This window comes from Frieseomelitta varia, unplaced genomic scaffold, assembly GCF_011392965.1.
Source record: "Frieseomelitta varia isolate USP_RPSP 00005682 unplaced genomic scaffold, Fvar_1.2 scaffold_982, whole genome shotgun sequence".
In the NCBI taxonomy this organism is placed as follows: domain Eukaryota; kingdom Metazoa; phylum Arthropoda; class Insecta; order Hymenoptera; family Apidae; genus Frieseomelitta; species Frieseomelitta varia.
Genome location: NW_025110792.1, coordinates 36,699 through 51,905, shown reverse-complemented (window position 1 = coordinate 51,905; position 15,207 = coordinate 36,699). Strand labels below are relative to the sequence as shown.

General features: G+C 39.6%; 1 protein-coding gene across 1 annotated transcript in view; it reads right to left on the bottom strand.

Annotated features, from left to right (window-relative positions):
- LOC122538310 (protein muscleblind-like) overlaps positions 1-2,754 on the bottom strand; it is a gene marked incomplete at its 5' end in the record, with an annotated part of 5,801 nt that extends 3,047 nt beyond the window's left edge. The window contains 2 exons of the mRNA XM_043672260.1: positions 1,054-1,134; positions 2,584-2,754. Of these exons, the coding sequence (XP_043528195.1) occupies positions 1,054-1,134; positions 2,584-2,754 (252 nt within the window). The remainder of the gene's footprint in view (positions 1-1,053; positions 1,135-2,583) is intronic.
- Positions 2,755-15,207: the final 12,453 nt, after the last annotated feature.

Here is a 15,207-nt window from a genome sequence, read left to right as displayed (position 1 = left end):
TTTTTTTGCTTTGCAGAGAACGGGGCTCCCCAAGAACTGAAGGCAGGTAATTTGAAGCGCAGCCGAATGAGCTGAACGCGCCCGTTCCTCCTTCTTCTTAAGGACCTGTGTGCTTGTATTTTTGCAATCTTTCGCCGGCGTATAGAAGCTTCCGAGACACGACCGAGGCACGCTGACCCGTTGAGAGGAAACACTTTCGACCGCGGTAATAGTCGTCGACTGGAAAAACGCTGTCAAACTCCGGGAGAGGAGAACAAACAGTAACCTTCTGCCAGACGGTCAGCCTGCCTCGATCGTTCCGCTGTTCCATCGCGAGCGTTTCTCCCCGCTCGACCAAATTTTCGATTTCGCTCAATTAAATTTCATTTTCTTTCTCTATCGTTCGGCGAGAGGCAAATTTCTAAATTTACGACTAAATAACTTCGCGGAGAGCGCGGGAGAGACGCCGGCGATTTCACACTTTACTTTTGGCCGCCAAAAATAACTCATGCTTTCGAGGAGAATTCTCTAAAAGGAAAAAATAAAAATAAAATAAGAATAAAAAAAAAAAAAAAGAAAAACAAGAACTCTGTCGCGACGCGGACAGAAGAAATCTCTTTGTAAACTCGATATATATATATATATATATAAAAACAAAACGGAAACATATCGTGAAGCATGCGGATCAAGTCTCAATCTTAATTTACAGTGCGGCACTCTTTTTAAAAAAGAAACCAAAGTCGAAGCTTTCATACAAACGCTTTACTAGTCTTTACAGGCACACTAAACTCGCGCGACAGCTACGCCATCTAAATCTGCTCCTCCCGTTGTCAATCAAATATGCGCAAACACACGCGTAAAAGTTACTGACTATTCATTTAAGAAAGAAAGAAAAAAAAAAAAAAAAAAACACTGCGACGCATCATATTATTATCGTGCGCGCGTGTGCAACAGTTCGAGCAGATCGATTTGGAGGGTCGACGCCGTCGCGTGACACTGTTTTCTTTTTTTTTTTTCTTTTTCTTTTTTAATTAACTAAAAAATTAGTGGAAGCCAACCAAAACCAGGAGTTACCATAAAGGCGTGGGTAGCGAGAAGTTGCTGCTGGATTTGCTGTTGAAGGTGATGGTGTGGTGCCGGAGGTGCCGGTGCCTCCTGTTCACCAATGACGTAATTGGAGAACACACCAACAATCAACCACAACCACGAGAGCCACAGCGGCAAACATAGGGGACAGACAGGCAGTCATACGAGTAGTATAGGGTTCGATGTCACGTAGCAACGACTATGAATTATTATGTCATGAAATAAAAAAGGCGAGTGGGCGTAATTATGATGGTTTGATTTCTTGGTAAAGAAAAAAAATAAAAAAATAAAAAAAAAAGAGAAAAAAAAAAGATATCGTTTAATCGCCGAGTTGTCACTATTCTGGGGGAGAATAATTATACGTGTGAAGTTCGAGGACGAACTTCATCGTCGTTTTTTTTTTTTTTTTTTATGTATTTGCACGTGCACGCATTCGAAAGAGAAACATCTTCGTTAACCCCTTGCCTTGTAATGTCAAATGGCAATGTAATTAACAAGGCTGAACGCAACGAAATTTAAAGAGAGACGCTTCTTTTCGATTTGCAAGTCGATTGTTTCTAGAATTTAATTTCCAAGATCGACAATGTTTGCTGTTATATTTCGTTCAATCTAGTTGCTCAATTGATAATCGAGCTAAGAAAAAGTTGCTAGGCAAGGGATTAAACCGTTTCTTTTTAATCTGATTTGACTTTTGAACAAACAATGATTGGGGGTAGATTTTGTGGATTCGCCAAGAGGCGTAACATTGTGACTGAGAGAGAAAGAAAGAGAGAGAGAGAGAAAGAGAAAAGAAATGCATTGACGAACCAACAAAATAATCGTATGCACTTTTAATTTACAATCGTGGTATTCGTCGGCATTCTAGGAGTACTAATAACAATAACTACGATCTCGTTTCTATTTAGCAATTTCATCTTTCAGTAAGTATGTAAATATTGACTGTCTATCGAGAATCATGGATAAAATCAAAGGAACAAGGGGGTGACACTGACCAAAAAACATGCGGCGTGCTAAAGTTTACTCTCTGAGGTTTTATCTTTCGGTGCAATGCCCGCAAATATAAAGAACGTAGGTAAATGAAGACGATCAGGCGTGCTGGGCGTACGCACTCCAAAACGAGTGACGTGTACCTGGTTTAATAATTTCTAGAAAAATATTCAACTTCGCTCAATCGTTCGAGATACGTTCAAAAGTTCAATCGTGAAAATCTGACATGTGAAAATTTATGCGCGTGTGATAAAAATAAAATTTCTGATTGAGTGTTCCAGTCAGAGGCGAAGGTATTAATTTCGAAACACCCGATCGTTGGCCATTTACACGGCGTTACCTACCAAAAGAAAAAAAAATATATATATATAAAAAAAAAAAAAAAAAAAGAAAGGGTAATCTAGTGGTAGTCGTCGACTAACACAGACAAAACTCAATATCTCTCGATCGTGGTAAAAAAAAGAAAAAAATGTGTGGATGTGTGAACAGCAGAAGACGTGGTGCAACGAATGTGTTAAAGTTCGGACATACCACTGCTGGTACCTGGCCAGGCACTAGCGGCTGGGCCGGTGTGAGGCCCATCTGCTGCATCAGCGCATTCTTCAAAGCTAAATGATTACGCCCGTTTATCAAAAGCTGGTCCTTCAGGTGCTGCGGTGGATGGAAATATTTGCACGGCGGCTTTTCCCGATTACATCGGCCCTGCAACCAAGAATACAATCGATTTTATTATAGATGGACTATGTCTAAACATTATTATATATAATTAATATGCTTTTACAATTATATATATATATATATATATATATATATATATAAAATTTGTTATAATTGTATATATTATATTTATAACGCAATAATAAATCTACGACATGGTCCACGTTTAAATATTATTACGTATAATTAATTTTACATTAGATACAATCGATATACACTTTTATAATTGTATATATTTAATACGATAATTGATACAATTTTAAAACGTAATTATGTATATCATATTATCGATACATTCTTCTTGCTTCCATTTTTGACACACCCCTCTAGGATAAAGAATTATCATCGATAAGAGAAAACGAGATCCGAGGGTGGCGCGAAACTAACAAGAAACCTTAACGCTAGGAAATTCCTCTTCGGGACGTACAAGGACACTCGGAGCTGGCACGAGTGGCACAGGAGCGCGATTAAACGCAATTTTAATTACCAACCGCCCACCCTCCTCCCCGTCGTGAACGATATTCCCACCGAAAGGTCCACACCATTACGCGCGTGTGTCTTACGCGCGCGCGCAGCCAGGCTGCAATTTGTCCGTAAGTGAAATACGCTCACGTACAAGTGGTTTGTAATGTAGCTAATATCGAAAGCTGCGCCTTCCCCTCGCTTTCCGGATTTTCCGCCCTCTCGCAGCGTGCCTTAACACGATTTCAGCCGCCTGTGCGCGCCGTCGCGCGAGTAAGTGGTGTAACGAAAGGAGAAAAAAAAAAAAAAAAAAAACAGGGGAAAAGAGAGCAAAATACAGTCTCGAATTCTCAATTCAATTGCATTTTACGACTCTTTGAAAAGGAACGAAGGAGAGACGCGAAACCGACGATTTGCCGCGTAATACCGCACGGTGTTTCGTCCGGATTCGAATAAGCTGCTTTCAAGCGGGCACGTTACAATCTCGGCAACCACCGCCGCGGAAATGTAGGTGGAAATCAGAGATGAATAAGTAGGTCGATACAGACGTAATCCCCTATTCACGGGGGACGAGCCTCGTTCACACAGGGACACACGTCCTCCCGTTCGCAAATGAGCGTATGTACACTCGTTGAAAACGCGCGTCCCGCTTGAGTCGCTCATTCCGCTTCGTTGTAAATCGCTTCGATTCACGCCGCAAAACGGAACACCGATGGCCCTTTTTTTCACAACGATAATTCTCAATTCGACCGATCATCGTTGAATCGATCGAGGTTACATCGAGTAACTCTGTCTATGTCTTTGCATAGACATTCTTCTTTAATCTCTTGCGCTGGAAATGACGTACCACGCGCGTCGAGAATTTTCTGTTTCAAAATTGCAATATTTTCTCAGCTTCAAGGATATTTAAGTAAAACAAAACAGGCAAAACAAATAATAAATTTATTACTTCTCAGTAATTAATAATTTCTACCCAGTGATGTCATACCGACGAGTTCAAAAAGAAAACGACAAATTATTGTATACGGTTCGGTCGCTCGTTATGGTCCGCAATCAGTTGCAAGTGGTTAAGGATACCTACAAGTAATCTTTCTTTGACACTGTAGAAAATTTTATTTTATTTAAAAGTTAATACGGCTTTAATCTGTAATATAATTTAACAATAAACACACTAAATGTCAATGTATTTAATTAGAATATAGGTTATATTCATAACATAGGTTATGTTATAACATAACATGTTATAATAAGTAAAATTATTTAAGTAAAACAAATAATAAATTTATTACTTCTCAATAATTTCTATCCAGTGACATCATACCGACGAATTTTTTAAAAAAAAGCGCCGAATTATTGTATACGGTTTGGTCACTCGTTATGGTCCGCAATCAGTTGCCAGCGCAAGTGATTAAGGATACCTATATAGGTAATGTCGTTTCTGACACTGTAGAAAATTTTATTTTATTTAAAAATTAATATGGTTTTAATCTGTAATATAATTTAACAGTAAACACACTAAATGTCAAGGTATTTAACTAGAATATAGGTTATATTAGGCATAACATAGGTTATGTTATACATATTATAGTATAACATGTTATAAATAAGTAAAATTACATATTTAAGTAAAACAAATAATAAATTTATTACTTCTCAATAATTTCTATCCAGTGACATCATACCGACGAATTTTCAAAAAGAAAGCGCCGAATTATTGTATACGGTTTGGTCACTCGTTATGGTCCGCAATCAGTTGCCAGCGCAAGTGGTTAATAAGACCCTTCCCGGAGTTTCCAAACAGAGAGGGGAGAAATGAGCGAGAAGGATGGAAAATTGGTAGAAGAGGCAGGAGGAAGAGAGAGGGAGAGAGAGAGAGAGAACAAGGTCAGACGGTGTCACGATGGTACTAATTAGACCCTAACAATATTAGTTCAGGTAAGACGTCTAGGATGGCGGTAAGGTGGGATAACAGCAGCCGGTAGGCAGCTCCCGTGCTTTCTTACGGGAATCCAGTGGCTTTCCATAATAGCAGCTTGCAAGCGTGAAACCGAGTCTCGGAGGGGTGAGCTGAGTCGGTTGAAGGGACGCCTCCTCAAATATCGCCTAATTAAGCACATTCGAGAGTTTGGAGGAATAATGTGTACCAGCTAGCTTTCGAGAAACTTTCGACCCACTCTGAGAACGCAATTGCCCCTCATCTTTCCCTCCCTGTCCCTCTGCATCACTCCTTGTAAGCTTTTGCTTATACCTTACGTGTTCCTACGTATTCTCTATCGATGTTTCTCGAGATTTCTCCTCCCTTAACTCCACTCGATTTATTTTCAATGTTGTTGGGTTGACGAATTTTATATTCGTCGAATAGTATTCAGTGTTATATTTATATGCATTTGCAAATATATGTATGTAGTTCAAGTACATATAACTATATATACATAATAGATATATAACTATGTATAACTGTGTAACTATATGCATAAATATATTATATAAATAACTATAAATTTATATTGAATGTATAACTATATACATAGCAGATGTTGAGAACTTTTTTTTTTTTTAACATTGACGAACAAATCACATGTAATAATTATCTCAATATGGAAAAGCTGTCATTTTTTTATATTTTGTAAGTTTGATCCTGTCTGAAACTTTTATTTTCAAAAAGTTCTATGATCCATGTTTCCAAACCTAATCTAACCTAAACCTTCCGAGAGAAGATTCGAATTTTCGCTTGGGCCCTTGCGACGCGCATTTATTTTACAACGCGCGCGAATCGACGGTTGTGGAACCAAAATGATGATGTTCCGCAAATACTCCGCTCCGCTCAGCCATTAAACGTTTGGCAAACTTTCGTGAAATATCGCGTGATGCACGGCCCACCAATTAATTTCAGGACGCGCCATCTTGCGAAAGATTCCCTCGTTCGGTGTGGCGAACGCAATCCTTGCGACCGAACGTAATCTTCTTCGATTGCCGCCATGAAACGCTGGGCCCCGCTTCTGGTCCCGTTTGCCAGCCAGCTTTCGCCCCGGCGCTGGTTTCAACTTAATAATAAACAGAGGAACGCATTATCGTCGGCATGCAAATAACGGCAGTTTCCTTGGAATTTAAGGCGAGCGTATATTTTAGGCGGTGCAAACTGGCGCGAGCGTAGTATTAAAGTTGATTTAAAGGGTCTACTGATAAGAAACAGCATTCTCCGGGGAGCCATGCGAAATGCTTCTCCCCTCCTAATTTTAATGAAACTTTAATGATATTTAGAGGATCTCTGGAGAGAAAGAGAGAGAGAGAGAGAGAGAGAGAGAGATACAGGGTGTAGCGAAAAAGGGATTTACCTACTAACCGGGGCACTTTGTGTATGCCTATTCCTACCGTGACCGGTCGAATAATTGCAAAAATTCAAACGTCTGTAAAAACACTGAAAAATGTTTTTCATAACTGGTCAAATAGTTGTAAAGGCTCGAAGAACGCCAAAAAAATATTTTTCGCAACTTGATGTAACGTGGTCTTGAAATTTCATCTTCGCAACGATCTCTCGAAACTTGCTGATTTTTTTCTTTCTTTTTTTGATCATTTTATTGAACGTTAAGTTTAATTGACTGAAATTTTAGAATCTTTTGAATTCTTGTTGGTTCAAAGTTTGGTTCAAAGTTCAATAAAACGAGTGGGAACTTATTATTGTACGATCTCTTTTTTACAAAATCATAACAGTTTCAATACTCAAAGAGTTAGAATATTGTGATGGGAGTCATTATAGAAAATATGGCGGACGACATCCACATTGTTCAATGTTATTTATAACTGCAAACGGGAAGATAATAAACATTTCAAGTACAACGTGAAATCGAAGATACGATGTACGATATTTAAAAATGTGAAAGGAACATTTCAATTTTCAAGACCACGGTGAATCGAATTACGAAAGAAATTAACATTCTTGCAGATTTTTATTTTTGCAGAAATTAACGTTCTTGCAATTTTCGAGAATGAAAGTACTCCGACTTTCCCACCCGATAATGAAAAATATTTTTGGCAGAGACAAAAACTTGGAACAGTCGAAACAGAAGCTTTATAAATGAGACCAAGTAGATTCATATATGTAATATTATTTCCTCTCACAAAGTTGCAACAGTTTAAATAATCGACAAGCTCAGTCATCATGTGCTCAATGATGCTCCTTACTTTAAACACGTGGACATTCATTCCCTTATTCATAAGACGTTCGAATTATTCATAAACAAACTGTTGGTTACAGAAACAAGGATGAAGGTGGAAGAGGTGAACCGAAGGTCACTGACAAATAACCTTTAACCGGCGATCATTCGTTCGTGGATAAATCATTGGCTCAAAGCAGCAGGCAGGTGTATCACCAGCGAAAAGAAGAAGAAGAAGAAGAAGAAAAGAAAAAAGTTTCCACTCAGAAAAGCGGCCAAGCAACTCGAACCTTTTAGCTGTTTCGACTTTCTGGCGTCGCTGACAGGGAGCCGCGGAAGAAAAAGAAGACGAAGGGTGCGAGATGAGGTCGACTCAATTACAGTCGTTGAACGACGCGATAATTGGGATCAAGATTGATTGTCTTCCTTCCCCGCTGGTCTGACCATTCGCTAGCGAGAAAACAACAGCTGCTTATTCTTTCCCCTGGCTTGAATGTCCGAGTGCTCGCGACTCGCCTCGAACAAATTATTCTCGTAACCGAAACAACCTACGTCTGTCTGCGTCTTCTCGCCGTTTGTTGCGAGTCTTGCCAGCTTTTACCACGATTTACACGCAAAATTTTACACGTCCGTTTCGACAATGAATTTTCAAGATATGAATTTTCTAATGAGAAATAGAATTAATCTGAGAGTCTCGTCGCCGGCCGTAAACCTAACCTATATAAAGTTAATTTAAAAAAGTCTCACATCATCTAGCTTAAATCTAACCAAAATTTAAATAAAATTGATCTAAAAATCTCGCCATCGGGCAAAACCTAACCTAAATCTAAGTAAAATTAATCTAAACACTCGCCATCGACCTAAACTTAACCTAACCTACACCTATATAAAGTTAATCTAAAAATCTCGCCATCGAGCAAAACCTAACCTAAATATAGACAAAATTAATCTAAAAACTCGCCATCGACCTAAACTTAACCTAACCTATATAAAATTGATCTAAAATTCTCGCCATTGGCCTAAACCTAACCTAAATCTAAGTAAAATTAATCTAAACACTCACCATCGACCTAAACTTAACCTAACCTATATAAAATTGATCTAAAAATCTCGCCATGGGCCTAAACCTAACCTAAATCCAAATAAAATTAATCTAAACACTCGCCATCGACTTAAACTTAACCTAACCTACACCTATATAAAGTTAATCTAAAAATCTCGCCATCGATCTAACCTAAATCTGTATAAAATTAATCTAAAAGTCTCACCATCGACCCTAAACTTAACCTAAATAAAACTGATCTAAAAATGTCATTATCGAGCAAAACCTAACCTAAATCTAAATAAAATTAATCTAAAAATCTCGGCGAAGATCGGTCAGAAAATTGGTCAGGCGAAAAGAAATTTCAATTTCGCGTTGCGTGGCAATATCGGATACACTTTGAAGAGCTTTCCTCGGGGGCTCGATTACATTAATTACCTTCACCACTCGTCGTTCGTTAATTATTTTTACAGAACGCGGTACTGCGCGCTACTCGCCCCCTTTTAAGATCGCGCTACGCGTTTAATCACTTCGAGTAGCGAATTGAATAATTCAGAGGCAAGATTTGTAGTTGGAGCGCGTTAAAGTGCCCGCGGCGATAGTTAATTTTAATTCAGTTCGCGTCAGAGGATTTGTTTGCGAGGGCGTAGAGCCTCGACAGAGAATAGAGAGGGAACCGAACGCAACCGATACTTTTGAGCCTCGGCCTGCAATCGTACGGAGAAGACAAACCAAACCAAATATTTTCTCTCGGATGTCAAAAAGGATCCAGAACCAAACACACACACATACACGCACACACTTCACCTCCTGCTTCCGATAAACTTGAAAGAACGAGAGAGCGAGTGAGATGATAAGCAAGAATGAAAAGAGTGGGAGAGGGAAAGAGAAGAAAAAAAAAAAAGGAGAAAATCGTAGCAGAGGATGGTCGCACCATCGCGGCACGGTGGCAAGAGGTCGACGCACGTCGAGCAACCTTTTTCACCTCGATAAAGCCTCGTCGTCGAACGTAGCCGAGGAACACGATCCTTCAGACCTTGGCCTAACCCCGGCTTTATAACCTTTGCACCCGGTTTCCTCCCCCCCCCCCCCCCCCCCCCTGCGGCGTGTTCGCGTTTCACGTCTCGGGGGGGGGGGGGGAGACGAAGTCGCACGCCGAAAGCAGAAGATCGGTCGTCGTTGAAAGGGCGAAAGCTCCTCCTCGCAGACAGGATGACAGAGAGAAACTACTTGCACGAAGCTTGGCAGTGCTTGCTTGGAAAACACGTTTCGAGCGACGAAACGAAGAAACGACGGAAGAGGACGAGTGGAACGAAGACGAGGTCGAAGAGGAAGAGAAGGAGGAGAGAGAGCGAATGGCGAAGCTGAGGCTGGTCGAGAGAGTAAATGGAAGAGACGTAACGTAAGGGCGCATAAAAGCGTGGTGCAAGGGCTGCGAGGGTTGCAAGGCCGGGTGGCCAAGATTACTAGGATTTGCGCGTCGATTTGCATATCGATTTTCCTGTGGAAACGATGTCGCATGACGGCAAGCGGGGCGCGATTTCCCTTAATTTCGTCGGACGGAGTGGGAGGGAGGACACTAGCTACGACATTAGCCTCGTGGCTATGTTTAAACACGCTTGTTTCACACGGATGTAACTTGCCGAAATTTCTTCCTCTCTCTCTCTCTCTCTCTCTCTCTCTCTCTGTTCCTTCGTATTATACGTTTCCCTTTCTCCGTTTGCCGATGCTCGCGAAAGCAAATTAATTGTATCGCTACGAGAGTACTCAAATCGGAATAGTCTAGTTGACGATCGTCTCATAGTTCTTTTTGTTAAGAATTTCTCAAGGAAAAATAGACACTAAATATATATATATTTACTCAGTGTCTTAACATACTGTCGGTTAAAACGTAATTGCATATTTTTTCCAATAAATGAACATGTTAAAATGTAAACCCTCAACCACTTGCGCTGGCAACTGATTGCGGACCATAACGAGTGACCGAAACCGTATACAAGAATTCGTCGCTTTCTTTTTGAACTCGTCAGTATATCATTGGATAGAAAGTCTTATTGAGAAGTATTACATATGTTATTTGTTTTACTTAAATATATAATTTCACTTATTATAACATGTTATGCCTAATATAACTTATATTCTAGTTAAATACATTGACATTTAGTGTGTTCATTGTCAAATTATATTACAGATTGAAACTGAATTAACTTTTAAATGAAATAAAATTTTCTACAGTGTCAGAAACGACAATACTTATATAGGTATCCTTAACTTGCGCTGGCAACTGATTGCGGACCATAACGAGTGACCGAACCGTATACAAGAATTTGTCGCTTTCTTTTTGAACTCGTCGGTATGATATCACTGGATAGAAATTAATAAAAGGTAATAAATTTATTATTTGCTTTGCTTGGGTTATACTTAAATACACTTAAAAACTGAGGAAGTATTTCAATTTTGGGACAAAAAATTCTCGGCGTGCGTGGCATGTCATTCCAGCGCAAGAGGTTGCTGATTGTTCGAGTTTGTTTCAGAAAAGCGGGAAATGCATGCTGTCGTTAAATAGTTGTTCATTTGACGTCGATTTCAAAATGAACAATCAAGAAAAAAAAAAACATTTCTGAAAAGGAAAAAAAAAAAAAAAACGCGGTGCAAACTCATAAAAAACTACCCACAGCGAAGAAGAAGTCTTCGAAAGACAAGAATTTTGAAGCTGACCGAAATATGGCGAAAGATAAGGTAATAATAATATACGATTTCGTAAGATCGTCTCTAAGACGCAACGGTACTTTTACCAAATTTATCTGCGTTGAACAGGCAACGCGATTTACAAGCGATCGTGGCGCAGAATAAGAACAAATCGTTATTCCATTGGATCCGTTGGACACGGGACGGTAAGCGTAATTGCATTGTTTCGCATCGTGAAATAATTTCGAAAGCAAAACGAATAAAGGGATAAAGCAAAGGACACAACGACGTAACAAAGCGATCCAATTTATTTTAACAAAGATCGTTTAATTACAAAACGATACTGTTTATGTGATCTGTTCCGCTACTTCAACTGGCTTTCGACTGAAATAACTCGCAGAGTCTCACTGTTTCAAACAGCGGTAATTCCGGCACGGAGAGGGGAAACAAAAAAGTAAAAAAGAACGAGCGAAAGTCGCGACCGTGTGTTAAAAATACAGACACGCAGACAACAAAATTGTCAACTGAATTACACGCGCGAAACGCGGTCTGCGCATTAGTTCGACGAAATTTAATTCTCGTGAGACACGCTCGTGAAAGTTTGGATCGTTCTAGAGCTGAAAAGACGTGCAGATAAAACTAGTTGCGTAAGAATCGCGAAAAGAATGCGCGCCGCGTTCGATTGGAAGTCGAAAAGCCCGGCGAGAAGGGATTTCGGTTTAATTTTTCAGCAGCCGGAGAGAAATGGCCGGACGTCGAAGGAAATCTGGGACATTAGTCCCACGGCTGCGTTAAACGCGATCGTTGCCCGACGATACTATTTCATCTTGTCCCTCTAAATTACCATAGGCGAGCTGAGGGTACCGGCCGTAAGAAGGAATCAGCGATGGCCGAGATTTATCACGAATTTAAATTCGTACGTGAGAAATTTTCGAACGGCGAAACGTCCCACGTTTCTTTTCCGTATCTCAAAGAAATTCAGCGACACGTTATTGAAATATAGTCATAGTTGCCAAGCATACACCTCGGTATAAAATTTCTCAGGGAGGAATTTTCGAAAGAGAAGTCAAGATTTCGTAAAGTATCGAAGTCTACGATTTGAAACGAATGAAAAATTAAATAATTGATCATTTAAATTGATGTAATTTAAATTATAAAAGAAGATCATTTGGTTTCATTTTAAAGCGTGAAGCTTCTGTTTTAACAATTTGTAAGTTCGTTTTTTTTTTTTTCTTCTTTCTGAAAATGATTCTGTCACGTAGTGGAAACGTGAAAAATTGGGGATATTTTTTCTCGAAAATTGTAAAAATTCAAACACGTAGAAACGTTGAACAATTTTTCTCGTGACTAGATCCAACAACTCTACAAGACTCCACAATTTTTTTTCTGCCCCTATTTTATCGAACGTTGAATATTAGAGTCAAATGACAAAAGTTCAAAAAACTTTAATACTTGGTCTTAATGTTCAAAGTTCAATAAAGTGATATGAAAAAAAATCATGCGACGAGTTTTAAGGCCTTACAGGTTATGAGGAGAAAATTTCAATCTACAAGATCGGATTAATACTGGTTTTGATCGTGAAAAAAAATTCCCAATAGAGAAAATAGTATTCTCACTCTTCGACTATTCTATTATCTAATGTAAAATTATTTTCGAAAAAAAAAAAAAATGATATTTAGTCTTACGCTTCAAGTGGTTCGTTGCATAACCTTTTCCCACCAAGCTACATCAGCTGAAATAATCGACAAATCTTTCACTGTTAATCTTCGTTCTTGGTATTTTTTCAACAATATCGTTGAAAAAATGAAATTCGTCGAGAACACGATGTGACCAGAGAACCAAAGAGACAGTGTACTCAACCGATATAAGATATAAGATAAGATACGAAAGAGAAGAAGAAGAAGAAGAAGAAGAAGAAGAAAAGTTCTCTCGTTTGTCCTTAAATTTCGAGAGGGCGGCCGTAAGTTAGCGTAGTATACGCACGCGTGTACACGCGTGCAGACACCGTGGCGTCGATCAGGGAACAACGCCGTGTTTTTCCACTCCCCTAAGTAATCCAGATAACAAAGTTCCTCTCAATCTGGCCTATCATCGCGCCAATATCCGCTGGCTGCGTCCCGCGCCGCCATCTCGATATTTCCTTCGGCGGACGGGGGCTGTTGATCGCATTACTTGCTCCCAAGAAAGGATATTGCGGGGCAGAAAGCCTTTTCGTTTCGAAAGTCAATTTTCCCCCACCCCCAACCTCTCCCCGGTGTGTGCTATCCGATAATTAACGCTGCCTTACCAAAAATCAGTCACGATCTTTTTCTACAACGTTCTAACATTGTTACGTTGCAAGAGTATACTAATTAAATAATCATACTGTTACTGTCTGATTTTACAGACCTTTCATTCGAACAAGATTATTGATGTGGAAATGATGCAATGACGGCTTTAACATTCGTTATACGCTGAAATACTATGTCATACTAATTATAATTATAAAATTACTCTGTACAGATTCTAGATCCTTTTTGTCGCGTATCATATATATATTGTGCTTTACATATTTTGCAGAATTTTTGTTTGAACAAGGCATGACTTCCATTCGGTAATTTATTGATGTAAAAATGTTGGAACATTGGCTGCAATACTATACTGTAATACTATAATAACTATACTGTAGTGTATTGTACTATACTATAATGCTAACAGTACTGTATTGTACTGTACTATAAAATTAACTGTACTGTGCTGTACCATACTATACCATATTAACTGTACTGTACTATAATACTAACAGTACTGTACTATAAAATTAACTGTACTGTGCTGTACCATACTAGACTATATTAACTGTACTGTACTATATTATATTACACTATGCTATAATACTAACTGTAGTGTACTATTATATTATCTTATGCGACAATACTAACAGTACTGTATTGTACTGTACTATAATGTTAACTGTACTGTGCTGCACTATACTATACTAGACTATATTAACTGTACTGTACTATATTATATTATACTATGCTATAATATTAACTGTACTGTGCTGTACTATGTTATACTAGACTATAATAATTGTACTACAATACTAACTGTAGTGTACTGTACTATATTAGACTATAATACTGTACTGTTAGTATCATACTATGGTACAAACTGTACTGTACTGTACTGTACTGCTTGTAAAACCTTCCTGCTCCTCCCCGATTTATACTTTGGATCCTGGCCAAAATATAACACTTCAGATCGTCCCACATATAACTAATTCTTAACTTCTGTCGCTTATCTTTCACAAAGGTGTAAAGCTTATGAAAATCCTGATCGTGCAAAAAGCTGTCTACAAAAACAAAGAAAAGATAGACGAAACTTCTCGCAACGAAGTTATCCTCGACAACTTTGACCATATATATATATATACCACCGGCATAGGTAAAAACCGTCCATAAATCCGAACGATTCGTTCGGATGGATGTTTAATGAAACACCCGCGCCCCACAGCCGTGCGCAAAAATTGCTGGAGAAGCTTCGACCACGAGAATTGGGTGGTGGGATGGCCCGACCAGTCGTCGAGTTCGGACTTCGGGAGCGCAAGAGAGAGAGAGAAACAAAGAGAGAAACAGGGGCGCAACGAGGAGGAACTTTTTGCAGGATTTCGCTGCGATGGACAGGCAACAGCTGGATCGCCTATACGATATCTCGCCAAAGAGCGGCGGGAACGACGGGATAAAGTGGTCGACGAGGGACAAGGGGAGCTTCAGCCCCGGGAGTTTCATGCGTTTCCGGGCGAGTTTGTCACGCTCTTCTCCTGGAATTGTGGCTACAAACTGCCGACAACCCTCACACTCTCTCTCTCTCTCTCTGTCTATTTCAACTACTCACGCTCACCTTCTTTCGCATCTCGTCGTCTCTGTCTGCGAAGCTTCTCACGAACGCCGGAGTTTTAGCTAAGACAAGGCGCGGCTGGTTAATTCGAAAAGTGCCGGCACACAGAACGCGCGTACTATACGTTTGTTTCCTCTCGTCTGTTGGTCGTCTTAGGAAAGCTCCCTGGACCACCGGATAGGAAGCCAGGGCAAATGACATCAGGGGACCCGT